Genomic DNA, 23,851 nt, shown 5'->3' with positions numbered 1-23,851 from the left:
TTATTTTTACTTATGTAAAATCATTTTATATGAATAGTCTCAGTGTTTCCTTTAAACATTTATTTTGCACAATATATCTAAGACAACAAGATGGAGTAGTGTATAAATGTTTCTGAAAATCATCAGAACAAAGAGGAAACAGGAAACTTGAGGCAAGACACATCCTTTATCACTTCCACTGGGACAGGAGAACAAAGCATTTATTCTTTTTTACTTAAAGCCACCTGGCAAAAGGAAGTCAAAAATCTTTTGACTCTTTAGGGTTTTGAACAAGAAACAAAATTATTTATTCAGAAAATCAAATCTTATATACAATATTAATGCTAGAAAATTTTTAAGTGGGTCAAATACTTTAAATAATTTCCTAGGTAAAAGAGTGTAGGAGAAAATAAAAGAATAATTAGACAGGAGTAGTTTTGATGGACTTGTTGGAACTGGTATCTTGATGTCTGAATGTGGATTCAACAGCTTTGTTTGATGGGGTCACTTGCATTATAGTAGATGGCCAGATGAAGTGTTGCAGCAAAAAACAAATGATTCTCTTTGGCTGGAATTTCTGGAAACAAATCAAGCACCATAGTATCCAAACTATATTCCTCTGACCTTGACCTTTCCTCTAAAACATCAGGTCATTTTATCTCCTCTCATGAATTGTGACTCATCAGTGCTTATAGATCAGTGCTTATAGTCTCCTGTGGCTGCTTTTCTGAATTCTGATCACTGAGCAAATGAAGTCAACTGCAGGAAAGGTTTGTTCTGTCTTTTCAGGGTTTGCTTGATAGGTATCTTCTCTTCTAAGGACTCTGCTGCAATGTTGGTTCAATCCCGAGGCTCACCAAGGTAAAGAAGAGACTTCTTAAATTGTGGACAACATGGTGGAGGTGAAGATCTGTTGTAAAATCTGAGGAATATCCTTGGTATTCATGGCAACAAAAGACCTGCCTGCTGGCAAGGTTTTCTGAAGTCTGGCAGGATGGAAAGGGAAAGAACATTACCATTACAAATTGGGGCCACCTTCTCTCCTCCCAATGCACAGTCCAAGATTTTTTTTTTTTTTTTTTTTTTAAGAAAAGGAAGTTTTTACTTTCCAATAGCTTGTCCTGCCTGTGATTGAACTGGCTGTCAGTAGGCTATGAAAGCCCTGGAACAGCAAAAGGGAGAGGCACCCTGAAAGCAGTCAATTAAAAAAAAAAAGTCTTTCAGAGAGAAAAGGAGCAAATTAAAAGAAACAACAACCTCTCTTTTATTACTGTTCCTTTTTGATATGAAAATTTCTTTGATAAATCAGAACCCTCAGGACCAGTGTGGGATTCCCTCACCTGGATCCAGGAAATGTGCTGGCCTTATTTTGCATTATACTCAGAGCAAGCAGGCTTCAAACAATGTTGCCCAGCCCAAAGAAAGCAGTTCTTTCTCTTTCCTTCTCTCCTATACCCCACATCACACAACGCAATGTGAAATGCAATCTGAATTACGCAATTTCTGCTTTGATGACAGTGAGGTTATAGAGGCTCATGGTAATATTTTTTAATGCCATTTTATCTTCTGGAACAAAGGGCCATTTTTGAAAGTAATAAAAGTGCAAGGCAGATCTACCCAAAAGCACGCCTCCTTTCACTATGCCAACAAAGTTTGGTTTTGGAATGACATTTAATAAAAGTCAACCATCCTGTGTAGTATCATATATTTGGCATGCCTGGTAGACCAACTAAATCTGCAACATATCTCTTGCCAGTAGATGTTGGACCATGTCCCTAGGAAACCACAAGGGTATTATTGTGCTTTCTTAAGTATTCAAGCAGGATCTGTTCACTAGAAAGACAAAATAGCTATTTGAGCTGAGCCAGTAGCTAAGCTTTCCATCTAAAACTGGGCTGATGCTGAAGAAAGTCAGGGCAGAATAAACATGTGCTCTAGGAGATAGAGCTAACTCACAAAAATAAAAAAATTCATTGTAAAAAAGTGACTGTGATTATATGCTATTAAGTGTGGTCTTAACTTTATTCTAAAAACCCACAACAAATAGAGAAAAAGATGCCAGTACTTTAGAAATTAAAACATTTCCTAGCCTATATTGAATTCTGTGCCATAGAATATAACAGATAAAGAGATAGAATAGCAAAAAAGACATTTGTCATCTGTATGATGTTTGTAAGGGAGAAAATATATTTGTGTTATCTGTTTCTTCTAAGTATTTCAAGTAGAGAAAAACTGTGAAGTCTTTGTACTTGCAATCCAAAACTTTAAGTCTTAGTGTGTATAAGCAATAAGTGTTTCCAGATCTCTCCTTTTTGATAATCCACAATATATTTATTGTTTGGCGATTAAAAAAACTCTGAATGTTCAGTATAGCACACTATCTTACATTTTCTCTATGCGTTACACCAGCTTGGTCACCCTATAAAGAAGGATGTATGTATATTTATGGCCAGGGCCACTTGGCCTAGCACTCTCAGGAATGGAATGGGGGAAGGGTAGTATTTGTAGGAGGAAGGGAACAACATTTGGTTCAGGCAGAAAATAGTATATTTATATTCCTCCTCATTGAGGTTTTTATTTATATATATAAATGAGGGGAGATGTCTGCCTATGTACAAACATTTATACATTGTGGATGTCCACAGAAATATAGATATACACAGAATCTCTTTGTAGGAAATTAGTAGATGCTCAGTCTTTTGAGTGCAATGTAAACATAAACTGACTCCTCTCACAATAATGAGTCCCTAAAATAGTTTGCACCAACTGAGTTCTCAGATTTTTTCCCCTACCTTTTTGGGATTTTGAGATGATACTTACCTAGTTGCTTGATCACCCAAAGATCCAATGAAAATGGCAAATGCATTTACTTGAGGGTTACTTGTCAGGATTTGGGCAAACTTGGCAGGATGTATTCCATAACGTGACAGGTTCGCATCACTCAAGACAATAACGAAGTACTCATCAGCTTCTTCCTTGATGATTTCCTTGATAGCATGTTCTGTCCCCTCTAAAGTGTGGTCCCCGCTCATGCAGAACTGAGCATGGGCATGCATTACCTGGGGTAAGAGTTGAGGACCAAAGCCATCAGTAAGAAAGTTTTTCAACAAACATGATAAATATCAGTGATGACACATGAATAAGAAACTACTGAATGAGTTCTATTAGCTCTATTTTGCCTCTTAGAAGGACACAGTAGAGAGTGTTGTTTGTATGTGGTAAAGACTTTTAAGAAAAGGAAATGTTCCAGAACTATCCCAATTGACTCTTTTAAAATGCAAATTGCTATTTAAAGTGAGAAAATATAAAGCTTTGAATCATACCAGAGGATGGGGATTTTATAAGAAGAGTCAAGAATGAACTCTTTCAAATGACTAAAACATTTATTGGAACACTATACTTACGTCAACAGCAATGGAAGAATTTACTTTCAAATTATGATGTGTATTTCTAGAGTTATGTGAAACTGAACTGTTATTAGAAAATATTAAGAATACATAAAATGGGGTTAGAGGATAACTCTAATTATGGTCTGTCAGAGCCAAGCTGCTGGAGATGAGCCCATGCTGCTGGTATCCAGAGGGACCTTGTAGGCAAGACTGCCAAATATCTCAATTCTTTTTATTAGAGAAGCCCAGAGGCCCATGACAAACCCATAGGCCAGGAAAGAGAAAAAGAGGGAGAGAGAAATGGGTTTGGGATCAGGGTAAGGTCAGATTAAGGGCCAGGTAAAAGGAACAGGTATACAATGAAAAGCAAAAGGTCTGTCCAAATCAGGGAGAAAAGCCATAGCTAGGGAAAGAAATAGTTCCATCCAATTGCTGCTTCAACTGTCTCTTCTAATTGCCAACACCTCTCCACCCCAAGTCTTGGGGGGTGGGGGTGGGAAGAAGAAAGTGAGTTTATAGACCTAGCCAGCCAATCACAATTAGGATTTTACTTAAAGGGGTGGATTCTTTTATGGCTGGCTGGTGCTGGACTGTAGGACTAGAACAGTCATTTTACGTAACAAATATCTATATCTAGGACTTCAGAAGAACTGTTTAGGATATGGGTAGGGATCCACATAGGTTGTAGAATTCAAATACAATGTCAAGAACTGTATAAAGATGTAAAGAACAAAGTTTAACTTTTATATTATGGATTAAGGGATGTTAACCATGATTGTTTCTTAGTTTAATATTTAAATGTCTGGAAAAGGAGTCTCCCTCCTGCCCTCTTCCATATATGCTGCTGCTTTAATAAAGCTTTTCAGTGACCAGAGAAACTTTACCTAATGTAGTGCAAAGTTTCATAGGATATATGTAATTAAATACTTTTACCTTTAGAATTTCTAGTCTTTGCTTGTTGTCCTTGGGGATTTTGTTCAGTGGAACTAGAGCAATGTTGAAGCCATCTCCAGAGTGTGCAGCGATGTCATACTAGAGGTAAAAGAATAAGCGTTAGATGTCTTTGATCAAATTTTTTTCAGACTTATGATCTTCTACCACTTTAATTTGTTAGTATCAGGAACTGCTGACCAGGGAGAAGTGCAAAGATCAATGTGTATGGCATGGAGAAATTCAGGCTGTGACATTTCCAGTCAAGTCTTTGATTTCTGCTCTGTAGTGGTTGCTGAAATTTCAGTGGAGTTAAAAACAATCACACAATACATACTAAAACTGGAAGGAAAAGATGAACCCCAAGATTCCTGTCTTCCTGGTCCCCCATCTTACCCCACTCTGCACATCTGTATAGTACTAAAGTTGGTGCAGGACCTGTGAATGTGGTAGATTGTGAATATGTGCTATGGCAAAGGGATTTTACATGCCAGTTGACTGAGTTAATGAAAAGGAAAATTACCTGGGTGGGTCCAATTAAAGCAAGGGTGAACTTTAAAGAGGGGAGGAAGAGATAAAAGTTAAATTCAAACAAATCCTTATACTCTGATCTCAGAATAGAGGTTTTGAAAAGGTAGAGTGGATTAAAAGTAGAAGGGGACCTCAAAACTCTATAGGCACTTTAATGGGTGCAATGTGGTGACATCATTCCCTAAAACACAAAATTGTCTTGTAGGTATTTCCTAATTTAAAAAAAGCACAATTAAAATGTGGATAGTGATATTTTTAATCAGGAAAGCAGCCTCCTCTACTTGGCTGAGAACTGAAAGGGAAGATTTGCAGTTTTATAGGAAGTCACATGTAGGAGTTTTCTGGGTTGAAATAGAAGGCATCATAAGGGCAAGGGCCCAAGAATAGTATCTAAGGCAATCCTGGCTGAGAACCAATAAGGAATGGGAAGTTTGTGCCTAAGAGTGAAAAAGGAACTGAGTTTCACTAACAATTTTGGAAGAATATTTTTTTCCAGAACTTTCTTGCAAGAACCCAATCTGACTAATGCTCTAGTTTCAGCTTTGTAAGGCTTTGCAATAGATAAGTCAGCTGGGCCTTTCTGGATTTCTGAATAACAGAAATGGAACAAAAATGAACACTATATAAAGCTGCTACAGTTTTGATAAGCTATGATTGGAAAAATATAAAATAATTATAATATAAAATTTCTGAACACAAAAGTGAAACATAATCACTGCAGAAATTATAGAAAAGTGTAAAGTGATTCACAAGCTTATTATTCAAAGATAGCTTCTGTTAATATTTAATTGTATAAATTTCATGGCTATTTCTTTTAAAATGATAGTTCTTTGAAGCAAATCTATATCTTATTTATCTTTGGCTTTTGTTTCGTGAGTGCGCATTTATGCACAAATGTTTCAAGAGCGGTTTGCAATCAATTTGGGTCAACATGTTGATTACATTCTTGGACAAATAAACTTAGAGAGTGGGCTGCACTCTCATACTATCCTTGCTCTGGCAATGGTGTGATAAATGGTGTTTAATTAAACTAGCTAACCAACACCAAAAATCCAACCCATAAAACAAATGAAATCATATTACTGGAAGTTAAAGCAATATAAAGTTTGTAGAGATAGTATGAGAGGTAAGTTCCTTGTGCTGCATGCAACCAATTGTGGATCAATCTCTGGCACTGCTTGTGGTCTCCCGAACACTGCTGGGTATAATGCCCAATTCCCAGCCCCCATCAGCCAACAAAAGATTCCCTATGCTAAAAATAGGAAGTAGGTAAGTTATGAAATTTGAGATGATTTCCATTTCAGAGTTGCAGAAATGGTCTATGGGAAACATTAAATTAGAATCAATTTTTGGTATGTTTTTGGATCATACCCAGTGGTGCTCAGGATTTACTTTTGGCCCTAAGCTTAAGGACCACTTCTAAGGGGTTTGGGAGACTAAATGAGTTTCTGGGGATATTGAACCCAGTTTGGCCATTGGCAAGGCATGTTCTCTTCCCTCTGTATTATCTCTTCAACCCCTAGAAATCTACTTTTATACTTTCAAGATCTAGCCACCTCCCCAGGAGTATGGCACTGTCACTAAAAGTAAACATACAGTGGAGGTCATAGACCTTTCTAACTGAACCTTAAGAGTATTTTCCTGAGTTGGTGAAAGAAAGACAACTTGCAGAGTGAAAAAGACAAAGTCAAAGGCTGGACAACTGGACAACTGGCCAGGGAGAGTATTGCAAATGTTTTCAGAAAGGGTTGTGCAATCATGCTGAATTCCGCTAACCATGATCATCAAAGTCAATGGAAACTAATAACCTCTGGATATCAGACTCAGTGACAGTATTTGTGGGGGAAATTTTAGGGAAAGATCTGTGGCTTAAGAAAGAAATTGAATGCTGGAGTGACAGCACAGCGATAGGGTATTTGCCTTGCATACGGCCTACCCAGGTCAGACCTGGGTTTGATCCCCAGCATCCCGTATGGTCCCTCTGAGCAAGGAGCAATTTCTGAGCACGTAGCTGGAGTAACCCCTGAGCATCACAGGGTGTGGTCCAAAAAAGAAAAAAAAGAAATTGCCATTATCTAATTGGGTGTGGTGGAAAAAGGTTTGCATTTATAGGCTGCAGAGTGAAAGCAGTGGGCATGGAAGTCAGATGGCCTAGTTTGAGGAAAGAAATATATATTCCTTCTTTTTTTTTTTTTTTTTTGTGGTTTTTGGATCACACCCGGCCATGTGCTCAGGGGTTTATACCTGGCTCTCAGGGCTCAGGAGATATTGCTCCTCGCAGGCACGGGGGTACCATGTGGGACACCGGATTCGAACCAATGGACCTCCTGCCATGAAAGGGCAAACGCCTTACCTCTCAATGCTATCTCTCCAGCCCCTATATTCCTACTTTTAAAACTAAAAAATGACTAATGTGAAATGGACAATCAAATTATAATTGGAAGGAACATGTGTACGAATGAGCCTATTATATATTTTAGTATTACAAGGCTATAAATCATGTCACAAATAGTTCAATAAAAACATCTGATCTTCTATTTTGATAGACATTCCAATGCCCTGGTGAAAGCCAAGGGTCAATTCCAAAATGCGTGTATTTACATGTATTTGTATAATGTGACAGTGTGTGAAAGAGAAGTACCTAGCCTGCAGCCAATATAGTCTTCTCTCTCCACACCTGGAGCTATACTCTTTTGTGAGGTGCCTCATATGCATGAGGGTGGGTAACTGACCCTCACACCTCACTATACAATTATTTTACCATCCAGTACACTGGGTGCTGAAACCAACCCTCTACCCCTCTGCCACTGAACCTAAGAAAGCAGACAACATAGGCTCTGAAAATTGGCTTTAGATAATCTGAGTATAACTGGTGATTAGGAATCAGGAGGGTAACCTAGAATAGACATACTCAATTTGACCTACTAGTCCTTTATCAGAAAAAACATTACTCAGTGGTCCCCTGGAAATTTAAGCAAATGAACAGAAAAGCACCACACTTGCCAAATGCAATAATGAATCCATCTGGGCCTGGGATTTTTTTTTTTGGGGGGTGGGGTGGGGAAGCCTTTTGATTACCATTACAATTTCCTTAATAGTAATAGGTCTGTTCAGGCATTCCACTTCATCTTGGTTCAGCCTTGGGAGTTTATAGGAGTTCAAAAATTTATTCATTTATTCTAGGTTCTCTCATAAAGATTCTCAAAGTAATCTCTGATTACTTTCGAATTTCAGTTGTGTTTGCTGTGACATTTCCCTTTCATTTCTGATTCAAGTTATTGGGGGTTCTCTCTCTGTGAGAGTCTTGTTAATGGTTTATTGATCTTGTTTTTTTTTTTTTTTCAAAAAACCAGCTCTTGCTCTCATTGATCTTTTGGATTTTTTTGTGGTTTTGCAGCTCATTTTTTTTTTTTTTGCTCTGAGTTTTATTATTTCTTTTCTTCTGCCTGCTTTTTGTTGGTAATTTTCCAATTTCTATTTTTTTTTTTTTTTTTGGCTTTTGGGCCACATCTGGCACTGCTCAGGGATTACTCCTGGCTGTCTGCTCAGAAATAGCTCCTGACAGGCACGGGGGACCATATGGGACACCGGGATTCGAACCAACCACCTTTGGTCCTGGATTGGCTACTTGCAAGGCAAACACCGCTGTGCTATCTTAAGCTATGCCATTATCATTAAGTTATTTGTGGAGGCCTATTCTTCCTTCTTTGTTTTTTTTCCCTCTTTCTTTTTTTTTTTCTTTTCTGGTGGAGAATGTGGGCATCGATCCTTTTCTTCCTTCTTGATGAATACTAGCATAGCTATAAATTTTCCTCTTAATACTGTTTTTGCTATGCCCCACAAATTCTGACAATATGTGTCTTCATTCTCATTTGTTTCCAGGAACCTTTTGATTTTCTCTTACCTACTAGTTATTCTGGAGTGAGCTGTTTGATTTCTAGGTGTTAGCATTATTTATCCATTTCTGTTTGTAATTCACTTTTATTTGCAGTGCATCATGGTCTGAGAAGAAAGTTGATACAATTTCTAACCGCTTAATTTTTATCAAGATATGTTTTGTGGCCCTGCATATGATCTATCTTGGAAAATGTCCCAGGTATATTGGAGAAGAGTGTGTATTAGGGTTTTGCAAGATAAAAAGTCCTATGTATATAATTACATACATTTAATATATGTATAACCTAAACCTTTCCTTCCATTTCTTCATTCAAACCTACCATATCCTTGCTGAGTTTTAGCCTGGTTGAACTATCAAGAGATGACTAAGTGGTATTGAAATCTCCCACTACTATTGAATTGCTATTGACTTTTTTCTTCAAATCTATTAGCAGTTGTATTAAGTATTTTTCTGGCCTTTCATTAAGTGCATATATGTTTAGGAGTGTGGCTTCTTCCTGCTGTACTAGGCCCTTGATTATTAAGAAATGACCCTCTCTGTGCCATAATATTTGAGCCTGAAGCTTATGTCATCTGATATTAATATGACATCCAGGCCTTTTCCAGGAAATTATTTGCTTGAAGGATAGTTTTCAAACCTTTGCCTTTGTGTCTATATTTTCTCTGACTATTCAATATGTGTCTTGCAGAAAGAAGAATGTTGGATTCAATTTTCTGATCAATTTTGCCATTGTCTCTTAATTAGTGCATTTAGATCACTGACATTGAGAGAAATTATTGTGACAGAATTTTTTTTAATCTTTTTTGTAGTAGTCTGATGTATCTATAGTTTGTCTTGCCTTAAAGTACCCCCTTTAGTTCTTCTTTGAAAGTTTTTTTTGTCTATAAAGTTCCTGGGCTTTTGTTCATTTATGAAACTATGTATTTTTCCTTAGAACCTGATTGAGAGTGTGGTTGGGTGAATTATTTTTGAGGAGGTGCTAATTTGTTGAGTTTTTTCCACTGTATCCCACCACTGCCTTTGGGATGAAAGGGTTGCTTGTAATATATCTGCTATAAATTTTCGTTTGTTTTTTGGGTCACACCCAGTGATGCTCAGGGGTTACTCTTGGCTATGTGCTCAGAAATCACTCCTGGCTCAGAGGACCATATAGGACGCTGGGAATTAAACTCAGGTCCCTCCTGGGTCAGCCACATGCAAGGCAAATGCTCTACTACTGAGCTATCACTCCGGTCCCCAGCTGCTGTAAATCTTAAGGATGCTTTCTTGTATATAATTTCCTTTTTTGATCTTGCTGATTTCAGTATTCTGTCTCTTTGGTTTTCATCATTGTGACTAGGATGTGCCTTTGAGTGTTTTTCTTTCAGTCACATTTAGCAAGTACTAAGGGTATTGAGGATGTGGGTATATGCACTCTTCAGCTCTAGGGACTTCTTAGCAATGATACCTTTCCTTTTACCTTTCCTTTTTCTTTTCTTTTCTTTTCTTTTCTTTTCTTTTCTTTTCTTTTCTTTTCTTTTCTTTTCTTTTCTTTTCTTTTCTTTTCTTTTCCTTTCCTTTCCTTTCCTTTCCTTTCCTTTCCTTTCCTTTCCTTTCCTTTCCTTTCCTTTCCTTTCCCTTCCTTCCTTCCTTCCTTCCTTCCTTCCTTCCTTCCTTCCTTCCTTCCTTCCTTCCTTCCTTCCTTCCTTCCTTCCTTCCTTCCTTCCTTCCTTCCTTCCTTCCTTCCTTCTTTCTTTCTTTCTTTCTTTCTTTCTTTCTTTCTTTTTTCTTTTGGGTCACACCTGGCAGTGCTCAGGGGTTATTCCTGGCTCTATGCTCAGAAATCACCCTTGGCAGGCACAGGGGACCATATGGGATGCCGGGATTCGAACTACCGACTTTCTGCATGAAAAACAAATGCCTTACCTCCATGCTATCTCTCTGGCCCCAGCAATGATATCTTTGACTATTACTTTTTTATAAGGATTTTCTTTCTGGCTATCTTAAACTCCAGTGATTTTTATGTTATTTCCATTGAATACCAAGTTTTATTGTTTGTTGATTTACTTTAAGGATTTTTTTTTTCATCTTCTGTTAATTTTAAGACTCTTTTCCACCTTCTGCTGTTGTCTGGAAGCCCAGCTTCAAGTTCACTGATTCTGTCTTCAGTAGTTGTTACTTTGCTGGTGAGACCTTCCAGTGAGCTTTTTATTTCACCTATTAAGTTTTTTGGATCTGCCATTTGTTTGAAGTTTTCTCATTTCGACTCTCATATCGTCTTGAGTCTTTTTGAATGTCTATTCTGTGGTTTCTTTGAGTTCCTTGCACATCCTCAACATTTCCTCTCTAAAGTCTTTATCAGAAAGGTTATATATGTAGCTGATACCATATTGGGTCATCAGAACTATCATTTTCTTTCTCTAGCATGGTGATGTTCAGCTTTGTTTTTCCATTGTGACCTTTGCAGTGTGGTGGTGTTCTTTATGTATTGCAGTATGACTCATTAATTGTGTTTTTGGGGGGGCTTACAGGCCTTTGGCAAAATGACTCTTTTGAGTCACATAAAAAGTCCTACTGCTGGTCTGTCTGCTGCTGGCCTGCCTCAGTTTCTTGGAACTGTGTGGCTGGATAGGAACAATCAGCATCAGGCTGGAGAGATAACACAGTGGTAGCATGTTTGCCTTGCACGCAGCTGATACAGAGCAGACAGTAGTTCAAATTCTGGAATCCCATATGGCCCCCCATACCTGCCAGGAGTGATTTCTGAGAGCAGAGCCAGAAGTAGCCTCTCAGCACCAGTGGGTGTGACCGCCCCCCCACCAAAAAAAAAAAAAACCTGAAAGAATCAGCATAATCTCATTAACAGGTTCTTAGAAGATGAAGCCTCCTGTATTTTTTAATTTTTTGAAGAAAGAAATTATTATGAGGTAGTCAGCAGTATTGGTGGGGTTGTGGGTTTTTTTTTTTTTTTTAAAGAATACTCATTCACTGCTTGTTGTAATGTTTTCTGATTCAGTTCCTCTCTCTGCTTCCTCCAATTCTGTATCCAGTGCCATGAGTCCTCTTTCAGTTTCACAAAGTCCTTAAGTGATTCCCCTCCCTCTACTTGACAAAGTTCTTACTAATCAGATGACTGTGGATAAAGCTGTGGAAATAAATATTAGAACATATGGAACATGTATCTACTTAAAATGCTGATAAAATTGGCTAGAAAACGTTATTAGTCATTTATCAAAAAAATACAGCCAAATGAGTTGATGCATATTTAGCAAAAACAGATATTGGATGATTAAACATTTAATAATACTTTAAAATAATTTAATTATTCATTCAGGAGAAAAAGAGCATCCTATACTATTTCTGGCAAATGAGTTAAGTATGCTACAGACTTTTTCTTCCTCCCTCCATTTGCACTAAGTTTTTTCCTATTTGCAGAAGAATCTGTTTTCTCTGTGACTAGTTATTATTGTAAATTAGTCTGAGAAGACATACCTAAGAGTCAGGATAGGCTTATAAAATGGCTTGCTGGCTCTGGTTCTCATCATCTAGATGGGGACACTGTGTGCCCAAAGTAAATGAAGTACTTGAGAAGAATCCAAAGAACATCCAAATGTACCACAATTCCCATGTATGTAACTCTAAGTCGTTTTATGCTTCCATTAAAAATACAACTTTGTGTTGTGGGAGACAGCCCAGAAGTCACTGACGAACATAATCTCTCCAGGACCCAAACCTGGTAAGATGTCCCACCCAACCAACGTGGTGACTGATTCCTGCCGTGTAATTGGGCACCCAGAGCCATCATAAAGGACTGCTGCCCTGAACCCTGCTTTCTTTCGGTCGGAGGCAGCCCAGAAGAGACCAGTGAACATAATCCTTCTAGGACCCAAACCCGGTAAGATGTCCCACCCAACCAATGTGGGGGTGATTCCTGCCGTGTGATCGGGCATCCAGAGCCGTTATAAAGGACTGCTGCCCTGCTCTCTGCCTGCTTTTTGGGTGCAGCCAGAGGAACCTTTGATCTGCAGCCTTGCACATCTTTTAACCCCGAACCTCACCTCAGCAAATAGTAAAAAGCACACTACAAGCCTCAAATGGGGAAACAATGCAGTACAACCCCATGTATAGAGAATGAAGATGGCTGCTCTGATGACCCTTAAAGTACCAAACAGCTAGGTATCCTCTTAGATAAGGTGTTTGGAGAAGAATTACAGAGGATGTTTATGGAGCTCAAAGAAAGCATAGATAGTCTTGAATGGAACACAAATCAAGAGGATATGAAGATTGAAATGAGAAAACTTCATACTAAAATAGAGGTCTGAAAAACTCGGTTTATGAATGGAAAACCTCAATGGAAAGCCTCTTCACTGGAGTAATTGCGTCTCCAAACAGGGTCAGTGAGCCAGAGAATGAAATACAGAACAACTCCATCCAACAGAAGAGATTGGAAAAGAACCTTAAAGAAAATTATCAGACAATGTCTAAACTACTTAGAGAATGTGAACAGATAAAAATAGAAGTCTTTGATAAATTTAACAGAAACAACATAGGAATCATTGAAGTCCCAGAGACCCAGGAAGAGAAGTTGGAGGAAGAGTGAGAAGAGGAAGAGGAGGAAGAAGAGGAAGAAGAATAAGGCAAAGAAAAAGAGTAAGAAGAATAAGGTGAAGAAGAGTAAAAAGAATACTGTAAAGAAGAGTAAGAAGAAGAAGAGGAAGAAAAGGAGGAGGAAGAAAATGAAGAGAAGAAAAAAGAAGACAAGAAAAGAAAGGAGGAGGAGGCTACGATGTGGTTCAATTTGTAGAGTAGATGACCTATATATTTGAATGCCTAGATCTGATCCCAAATGATCTCACATTCTATTATTCTCACAGCATGTATAAATTCATATATATCTGTATGTATAACAATATGTGCTATACTTTTGCATGCTCACATCTAATAAAGCAATTGTAAAAAAAATACAACTTTGTATCTTAAATATTAGTATATTCTAGGATCCAGACATGTTTTGCTAACAGAAATTTACTGATGCTTAAAAATGTCTGGGTTAAAGTAAAAAGCATACGAACTTTTTCATGTACACTGATTCTGTCATTCACCCAGTCATGTTCCTGTCAGAACTGATGTCAAGAAGATGTGAGAGAGCCCTAAGCATGACAGGAAACACAAGTGTCACTACCAAAAATCTTGGTGTCGGGCTGGCGAGGTGGCGTTAGAGGTAAGGTGTCTGCCTTGCAAGCACTAGCCAAGGAAGGACCACGGTTTGATCCCCCAGCGTTCCATATGGTCCCCCCAAGCCAGGGGCAATTTCTGAGCGCTTAGCCAGAAGTAACCCCTGAGCGTCAAACGGGTGTGACCCAAAATAAAAAAAATCTTGGTGTCATCACCAAACCACTGAACACTAGGTTATAACTTTTTCTAAATAGCTCAAATATTTCTGATCAAAACCTCCACTTTTCATTGCATCTCTTAAATTATTGATTGAGTCATTTAGCATTGAACATAAATATTAGACAATATAGTAAAGAAATCTGTATTGCTCTGGGGAGACCGATCTTGGGATTGGAGCATATGCTTTGAATGCAGTAATCTGTGTTCAGTCCCCTGCTCTGAATGATCCGCTGAGCATATCCCCTCGGTATGGCCCCTAAACAAACCTAGACAAAAGTCTAAACTAAGGCAGACAATTTTATTACTTTTTTGCTTTATGAATTTATTTAAGTTCTCCTTATTATTATATTTTCTTTTAAGAATCTCATACACTCACAAATGCAGTTGCTGTGTCTATATTCAGCCAGCTCCATAGACTCACTCTATTTTCAAGAGATGTATACTGAGCTGTGAAAAATCATGGATACACTGGCTCCACAGCTGAAAATGAAAATCTCAGGAGGAAATGGGGAGCAGAGGTATCCTGCTGAAACCATGCCCACTGTATCTACAATCCACAACCACTGCTTCACCAATGGCCCCAGCTTCAATACTCAACCATGGAGTTCTATAGAGAGGCCAAACTAACCAAAACTCCAAGTATGCCAGTATTTGGGCTGACATCTGCAGGATTTTTTTGGAGTGAGTGTGGGCATCTGAAACCACATCCCCCCAAAAGCTGCAATATTAGCCAAAGAACTTGGACTGTGCAGCTGAAATACATTGCCATGTAATATAATTCCCAAATTTTCATTGCTGTCACCCCAATAGGAACACACCAATTTAGATGCCAAAATGGATTCAAAGCCACCTGAAACAAAGCAAATAACAGAAAATCAACTAGCAACAAATCACTTAGCAAACCTGATGACTTATGACCTACGTCACTTTGAGATACATTAATTTTCACACATTTTCTTATTGCACTACTTAAGAAACAATTTTATTACCATTAATCAATTAAAAAGCAATATTAAATATATTATTTTATGTCTACTAAAAGAATAGGCTTGATGGGAATCTGAGGACAATGGGGAGGGAATTTTATATTGGTGGTGGAATTGGTATTGGAACAAATGTATTTACTATAAGCAACTATGTAATACCTGGTCTTTAAATAAAGCAATTAAAAAAAAAGAATCTCATTCATTTAGAGAAAAGTATTACAAAAGAAAACAAATGTTGAGTTTTTGGTCTTAGACAAAGATTTGTCAGATAAAAAGGATATTCTTTGATATTTAGATTTCAAAGAAAGCTCTGTTTAGAACAAAAAAGCTATGAGCTATTTATATAAATAAGAATTTAAAAATTCAGGGCTGGAGCAGTGGTGCAAGCAGTAGAGTGTTGGTCTTGCACGCACTAACCTATGATGGACCACAGTTTGATCCTCCGGTGTCCCATATAGTTCCTCGAGCCTAAAGCGATTTCTGAGCACATAGCCAGGAGTAAACCTTGAGTGTCATTGGGTGTGGCCCAAAAACCACACACACACAAAAAAAATGAATGTTGCACTGGTGATGGGTGGTGTTCTTTACATGACTGAAACCCAAACACAATCATGTATGTAATCAAGGTGTTTAAATAAAAATAAAAATAAAAATAAAAGAAATTTACATGCTATTAGTGAAAATTTAAAAAAAAAAAGGGGGTTGTTTACTAAACCTTCTGCTACTGTATTAATGACTTTATTGGTGATACAATAATTTTTACAAATATACTTGCTAATGAACTTTTTCTTCTTTTTTCCTTTTTTTTTTCTTTTTTTGATTTTCTATTTTTTAATAACTTCGCTTTCTGTCATCCTGAAACAAATGTATTATGATCAGTTATGTCAACTATGTGATACATTTACTTTAAATAAATAAATTAAAAGAAAAAAAGAATTTAATGCTTAAAAAAAAACTTTGCTAAGTTTAGGAAAGGCTATGTAAATAGGGATGAGACAACCATCTGAGGCTATTTGTGATGAATTACAATGTGATATTCTAAACATTACAAATCCAAATCTACCATTCTAGGAGGCTTCAAAAACAGTAGGTAACAAACAATAATAGAAAAATATATGATTTAAAGGTCAAGAGACAGGGCAATAGGATTCCAGAATATTAGTCAATGATCTATTATATCAGGTAATTTTTCTTTATATAATAGAAGTCAATATAGGAAAAAAGCATGTTCTGAAGGTCAAAGACTCTGATTTAGTCTGATATTAACAAAGTTTTTTGACCCAAGGAAAGTCATTTAACCTTTCAAATCTTGTTTCTACATTCATTTTTTTTTTCTTGGTTTTGGGCCACACCTGGTGATGCTCAAGGGGTTACTCCTGGCTATGAACTCAGAAATCACTCCTGGCTTGGGGGACCATATAGGATGTTGGGGAATTGAATAATGGTCCGTCCTGGATGAGACTGTGCAAGGCAAACACCTTATTGCTGCGTCACTGCTCCGGCCCCTTGTTTGATTTTTTTTTTTTTTGGTTAATCTTGTTTCTACATTGTAAATAATGCTTGTGTCAGTGAGCTCTAAGGTTGTACTACCTGGACACCACTTAATCCACCAAAGAGGGCTAATCTCTATTTTAATTCACTTCACAAGGTCATTGAAAGTATAGAGCAATATGCTAAATGAATAATAGTGCTTGTATAATTCCAGGCAGTTTAGAATGCTTCTATAAATTCATTTTGATGCTCTTTACAACCTTTAAGGTTGTGAGTTCACTTCACAAATGAAAAGTAGTGCTCAATTCTGTGTCCTCCAAATATGAGTGAGATCATTTGGCATTTTTCCTTTTCCTTTTTTTCACCTTTGATTTTTGGGCCACACCCAGTGATGCTCAGGGGTTATTCCTGGCTCTCTGCTCAGGGGATCTTTGGGATGCTAAGGATCGAACTATGGTTAGCCACAGGCAAATTCCCTACTCTTGCTCCTGCCCTTTTTTCCCTTTTCTGACTCACTTTTCTGACTCTACAAGTTGTAAAAAATTCCACGATTTTCTTTTTCTGTATACCTGGGTAGCATGTTCCCTTTTTATTGTGTGTGTATACACAATGAAATATATATGTATCTTGGTTATAAATAATGCAGTTGCAGGTGACTTTAGTATCACACACACACACACACATATATACATACATATATATATATATGCATCATACATAGATACACACATTCAAAAAAAGCACTCTACTTTGAGCTATATCCCCAACCTGCCATAATTTTTTTGTTATTACTACATATTTTATTGTTTTTGATGCAATAATAAAAGGGTCATTTTCTTTTTTTTCTTTTCTTTTCTTTTCTTTTATTTAAACACCTTGATTACATACATGATTGTGTTTGGGTTTCACTCATGTAACATAATTTTTTGTCTTACTCATCTGGCCACATGAATTGTTCCCTACCCCTCCAAAAACAAACAAACAAAAAAGAAAGTATTTCTCCATCATGCTCTGGGACATCTGTTACTTTCCAATCTCTACCTAAGCTTTTGAAAGATTGGTTTGGCCAGTGATTTCTTTTGTTTTTGATTTTTTATTTCTGGGCCATAGCTGGTGGTGCTAGGGGACACCCTTGGATGACTTGGGGAACCATATAAGGTGCTGTAGATCAAAAACTAAGTTCGCAAATGCCCTACCTGCTTTAGTCACTTTAGCCCCTGGCTACTGATTGATTTTTATATCCCTAACTAGGTCAATTACGTTTTTCTGTTTAACTTTGAACAAACTCTGATAACTGCATAATCTTCTTTGGTCTTATCTCTATGAAGAAATAATAGTTTACTCAAAGCCTGATAAAATGGTTGGTTCTCATATCTAAACCTTGAAAATTTCCTGAGGCCTTTGAAAAAGTTTTATTACAGGCAATAAACTAAATTTTTGATAAAAAGAAAATTTCCCAGCAGCCGTTGCCTTGTAAATCCTACCTTTCTACATCCTTCTACATCCACCCAGTTATTCTGATTAAGCCATCTTTTTGAAAAATATATCTACATGAAGCTCACCACATAAAGTGATGAGTGCAGTTAGAGAAATAACTACACTGAAAACTATCATAACAATGTGAATGAATGAGGGGAGTAGAAAGACTGTCTCGAGTACAGGTGTGGGGGGTGGGGAGGAGGGAGATCTGGGAAATTAATTGGTGGTGGGAATGTTGCACTGGTGAAGGGGGTGTTCTTTACATGATTGTAATCATACAACTATAATAATATTTGTAATTACGGTGTTTAAATAAAGATAATTATAAAAAAAGAAAAGAAAAATATCTAATACCTGCTTTGGATTAAGTGCTAAGGGAAGCTGATAAGGAAATTTATGTAAATATTACACTGGTTCTTGGTTTTATGAAAAACTGAAAGGGGTGGGGCAGGGAGACAGTACAGGTATGAAGCTCTTGCTTTGCATGTTAGCAAACCAGTTTCATTCCCAGCACCACATATGGGCCTCTGAGCACCAAGAGTGGTCCTTAAGTACAGCTGGTTGTGTGAGCCAGCCCCCAATCACCATCAAATAGTGGTTAGGAAGACGATTTGACTCTATAATGTGACTTTTCTTGCTGTGGCTTTTGCATAGTTACTTTAATTTTATTTCATAAAAAGGAAAATGTTAATTTTCCATGTTGTCACATACTGTTTCTTTTCTTTTCTTTTCTTTTTTTTGGTTTTTGGGTCACAACTGGGAGCGCTTAGGGGTTACTCCTGACTCTATGCTCAGAAATTGGTCCTGGCAGACTCGGGGGACCATAACGGGATGCTGGGATTCGAACCACCATACTTCTGCATGCAAGGCAAACACATTACCTCCACGCTATCTCTCCAGCCCCCACATACTCTTTCTTTTTGGTTTATATGTATGTATGTATGTATCTATCTATACATATATATATATATATATTTGGTTTATATATTTCTATTTCATTTGATTATTTGCCTGGTTTGTTAGATATTCACTTTTCCAAAGTAATTATCAAAAACTAATTGTGCCATGGGGCCAGAGAGATAGCATGGAGGTAGGGCATTTGCCTTGCATGCAGAAGGATGGTGGTTCAAATCCCAGCATCCCATATGGTCCCCCAAGCTACCAGGAGTGATTTCTGAGTGTAGAGTCAGGAGTAACCCCTCAGGGTTGCTGGGTGTGACCCAAAAACCAAAACAAAACAAAACAAAAATAACTAATTGGGCCAGAGAGATAAAGCAGTTGAATGCCTGAAAATGAATAAAGCTCTTGCTTTGCACACAGCCAATCCTGGTTTAATCCCTAGCATTTTATACAGTCACCTAAGCACAGCCAAGAATCAGGAGCAACCTCTAAGCATTGCTGGATATGACCCCCTTGAATTGTATAACTAAAAATAATTTTATATTAGAGAGATAGTTCAGTGAGTAGGATGCTTCCTTTCTACATGGCCAACCTGAGTTTAATTCCCAGCACCCAATATGGTCCCCTAAGTACCACTAGGTATGGCCCCCCAATAAACAAATTTACTATTTTTAAAAATCCAAATAAAAAAATTTACCACCACAGCAAAAAGGGCCCTATAATAAAGTCAGAAGTATTAGCTTTCAGGGACCAGAGAGATAGCATGGAGGTAGCGTGTTTACCTTGCATGCAGAAGGATGGTGGTTCGAATTCAGCATCCCATATGCCCAACCCCACCCCAGTCTGCCAGTAGCGGTTTCTGAGCATAGAGCCAGGAGTAACCCCTGAACACTGCCGGTGTGACCCAACAACCAATCAAACAAACAAACAGAACATATTAGCTTTCAGGCTCTATGTAAGACCTTGGACAAAACACTATCTTTTCTGAATCCTGATTTATCTGTAAGAGAAAGGGTAGTGAAAATTATTTACAAGTTCACTCATTCCACCAAGTACATCTTAATAATAATATACTCCAGAAATCGAATTAAGTCTATTTTACTTAGTTGTAGCAACACCTGTGCCCATTTTCTCCTATCAAGTGAATGAATCACTTACATCTAAGGATGATGAAGCCCAAAAAATCTCTCTCAGGCCATCAGACATAATTATATAGCACTGGTCCTAGAATGGCTTTCTGATACTTTCATTAAAATTTTTTAGTAGTGGAACTCTTTTTCCTAAATGAAATCTTCACAAAAGCCCAGAAGTGAAACACTTGAACTATCAATCAAGGAGGAGCAGTTTAGTTTGACTTGGGAGGTGGTGGCCAGGTAAGGGGTGAAAAGTGCCACCACTCAGCTCTACTCTAAGATCTCTGAAGGATTTTTTTTATTACATTGCCAAGAAATCTATGGATATAGCTTATATATCCATAGATACAACAAATGCAATTACCTTTTATTTTAACTTCTTAGCCTCATAAACATGTTTTCTGATGTCACTATTTGAGCTCTCTTTGGAGAAACTATCACCTTTTGGTGTTGAGCACTTGGAAAACATAGGTTAAGACATTTAAAGCTTTGGAAAAGGGTCTGCTTTCAGCATATAGTGAAAACATTTCCAGGGACTTTGAGAAATCATGATCCAAGTGGAATAGAGATAAAGGGGAAAAATTCTAATTTAATATGCTTCACGTGACTATCACCATTGTTTCTCAATTTTTAAGTGCTTAGTGACTATTAAAATGCTTCTAATTATAAGATTATAAGAGTTTATACTGATTACAAGAAAATAGTATTTCTTAAGTGAGTTATCATAAATGCTATTCCTGAGAATAATTAAATTTAGTTGATAGAACAATTATGAGAAACTTTACAAAAAGCCCAGATGGCTTTTAAATGAGGCCTGCCACTGAATTACCTTTCTTGCACAGTAATTCTTGCCCAAGGGTTCCTGTGGTTTGGCAAGGATCATGTTAAGGTGGAATAAAAAGTGAAGGCTGATTCTGAATGAGCCTCCCAGAGTTGGACTGTAGTGACCTAGAGCTGAGTGCTGAGCCCAAGCCAAACAAAACAAGAACAGAGTCCAAGAGAGAGGTTGCAGAAAAGCGTCCAAAAGAGGCCGGGATGGAGGCATTTGATGATTTCAAGGTAAATCAACCAGATACCTTGACAACTCTAAGAAGATGTCACAAAGAATCAAGTGGAAAGGTTGAAAGTGAGGGGGTCTCAGCACACTGCAGCATCTCTAAAGCTTACACAGGTGATACAATCCAGGAGATGGAAAAATAGTCATTGAGATTCTTGAAACTGTCAATAGATTATGTAACATTGTCACCTGGGTTGGCTGCTATCCATTGCTCTGGCTCTAAAGATTATAGATTATTTTCTTAGTGGTAATTTTGTAGTATTGAGGTACTATTAGATAATGTTCTTTTTGTTTGTTTGTTTGTTTTTGGGTCACACCCGGCAGCACTCAGGGGTTACTCCTGGCTCTACACTCAGAAATCACTCCTGGCAGGCTCAGGGGACCATACGGGATGCCGGAATTCGAACCACCGACCTTCCGCATGCAAGGCAAATGCACTGCCTCCATACTATCTCTCCGGCCCCTAGATAATATTCTTAATAAGAACATTAAGAGAAGAAGAATAAAGTATAATGATATTTATAATATTTATTTTTGGAAAGACTCAGCCTGAAAAATATATAGAGAGAAATAGAAAGCATGTAGGAGAAAACATTAACTGGCAAATAAAAGCAAAGGAATATTAATATTTATCTTTACTATTTTTTCATACTTATTTTTAAAAAAAACTTTATTTACTGATTGATTGTTTTTGTTTTGGGCCACACCCGGCGGCGCTCAGGGGTTATGTCTAGCTCTCTGCTCAGAAATCGTTCCTAGCAGGCATGTAGGATCATATAGGATGCTGAGATTCGAACTACCATTAGTCCTGGGTCAGCCACTTGCAAGGCAAATGCCCTACTGCTGTGCTATCTCTCTGGCCACAATCAGAGACGCTCAGGGTTACTTCTGGCTCTGCACTCAGAAATCACTCCTGGCAGGCTCGGGGGACCATATGGGATGTTGGGAACTGAACAGGGACCCTCTCTGGTCAGCTGCATGCAAAGCAAACACCACCCTACTGTACTATCCCTCCGGCCCAATTTTTAATATTTTTTCAATATTTTTATATGTTTAAATATTTTTAAAGTAAAAAGAACTGGGAAGTAAAGGGGAAAGTTTGGGTGGGGGAGGGAAATAAAAAAAGATAGTCTTGGGCTGCAACCTTCTGTCTCTAGCTTCCTAACCTTTATGTGTCAGGCTCTTGGCTCTGGTCTAAAATGAAACTGGAGCTAATATCTTTTGAGGAGACCCCAGTACTCAAGTCTATGGACAAGTGGAGGATGCAGAAAAGAAATGCTTCCTCCAGTCTGTCCTCTCTGTGCCACTTCATCTCCACTAACCTTCCATAAATAGTCTGAAGATCTGTCCCTGAAAAAATTTTAATCACTGGTTTCATAAAGATTTCTGTGTTCATAAAAAGTTTAAATGGAACAATAGTGCAATGCAAGGGATATGTTAAGTACAAAGGCCTGACGCTTGAAAGTCTAATAGCATACAAATTAAGCAAGCTACAGCACACTTTTGAAGAAGCTTATTTTGGTGTCTTGGGCGTAACTTGAGCTAAATTGTCTTATAACTGTGGATATCTTCTCTGTGGTTTATTGTAAAGACTGAAGAAATTATTTTCACTATTATGGATGATGAGACAATCAGCAAAATACTGTACTGGAGTGATGTCTTACAGATGTGTCTAGAGAGGAATGCTTTGTTTTTAATTCTTTACTGTAGGATTCTCTGTGAATCTTCTATCAGATTTACAGATTTCTATGCCTTACCTTCTGCTCTAGACAGGAAGGTTGGCAGGGAACTCTGTAGGCACAACTGTTCAGTGAATGTTTGTAATTTTGTTGAATTTAATTGAACCAGTCAGTCATATGGCAATAATCTGGCTTGCAGTTGTCAATTAGAAACACAATTAGATCTTATGTCCTTGATATTGTTTTATTTTTCTTATGCCACATGTTCAGTTTCATTAACTGAATTCATTAACTGATTAAAGCAACTTGTAGAACAGACAAATAGGAGTTTCTCTCTACTTTCTGTGAGGCCTAAGGCTATATTGATGCTCTGTGTTGCTCACACTATTTCCCTGATGGCTATTCATGGCTCTTTAGCTTCCTATTGGCACCTTCCAAAAACCAGAGGCATCATCCTTTGCTTTGTCCTATGGATCATGACAGTAAAGATAATATATATTTCTAAAAACCCAAAAGAAGTAGCTTCATACATCCAGATAACTCTGCCTCAAAGTTAAGGCAATCTTCTAAGGGCGATGGCAATTGGTAGTGGGAAGGTTGCACTGGTGAAGGGTTTTGTTTGTTTTTTTATAACTGAAACCCAGCTACAAACATATTTGTAATCATGGGCTTAAACAAAGATGTTATTTTTTAAAAAAAAAGGTAATCCTTTAACTGGAAATTTTATTTTAGATAACTATAAATATTTCAATAATATTAAATGATTTTCATAGCCCACGTGGATTTAAATTTCCATACATGATCAGAGAATTATAGTATCGGGGTAAAACATTTGCTTTGTATGGATTGACCCAGGCACTTTTATATAGTTTCCTAAGCATGAATCAGTGTGGCCTAATCTTTTTGCCCCCAAATAAAATAAATAACTAAAGGTTTGAAATGTTAGGTGATATTTATGCTGATGCAAGAGAGCATTTAACCAATCACTGGTCACCCAGTGCTCCAAATGATTTAAGAATTTTATTC

General features: G+C 37.6%; 1 protein-coding gene across 1 annotated transcript in view; it reads right to left on the bottom strand.

Moving 5' to 3' along the window:
• Positions 1–263: 263 nt before the first annotated feature.
• Positions 264–23,851, bottom strand: part of VWA8 (von Willebrand factor A domain containing 8) — a 381,934-nt gene continuing 358,346 nt past the window's right edge. The window contains exons 43-45 of the mRNA XM_049778742.1: positions 4,302–4,400; positions 2,800–3,038; positions 264–965 (exon numbers count right to left, since the gene is read on the bottom strand). Coding sequence (XP_049634699.1) covers positions 857–965; positions 2,800–3,038; positions 4,302–4,400 — 447 coding nt within the window. The 3' untranslated portion in view covers positions 264–856. The remainder of the gene's footprint in view (positions 966–2,799; positions 3,039–4,301; positions 4,401–23,851) is intronic.

Source organism: Suncus etruscus, chromosome 8, assembly GCF_024139225.1.
Source record: "Suncus etruscus isolate mSunEtr1 chromosome 8, mSunEtr1.pri.cur, whole genome shotgun sequence".
NCBI classification, from domain to species: Eukaryota; Metazoa; Chordata; class Mammalia; order Eulipotyphla; family Soricidae; genus Suncus; species Suncus etruscus.
This window is presented reverse-complemented; position numbering and strand designations above follow the sequence as displayed.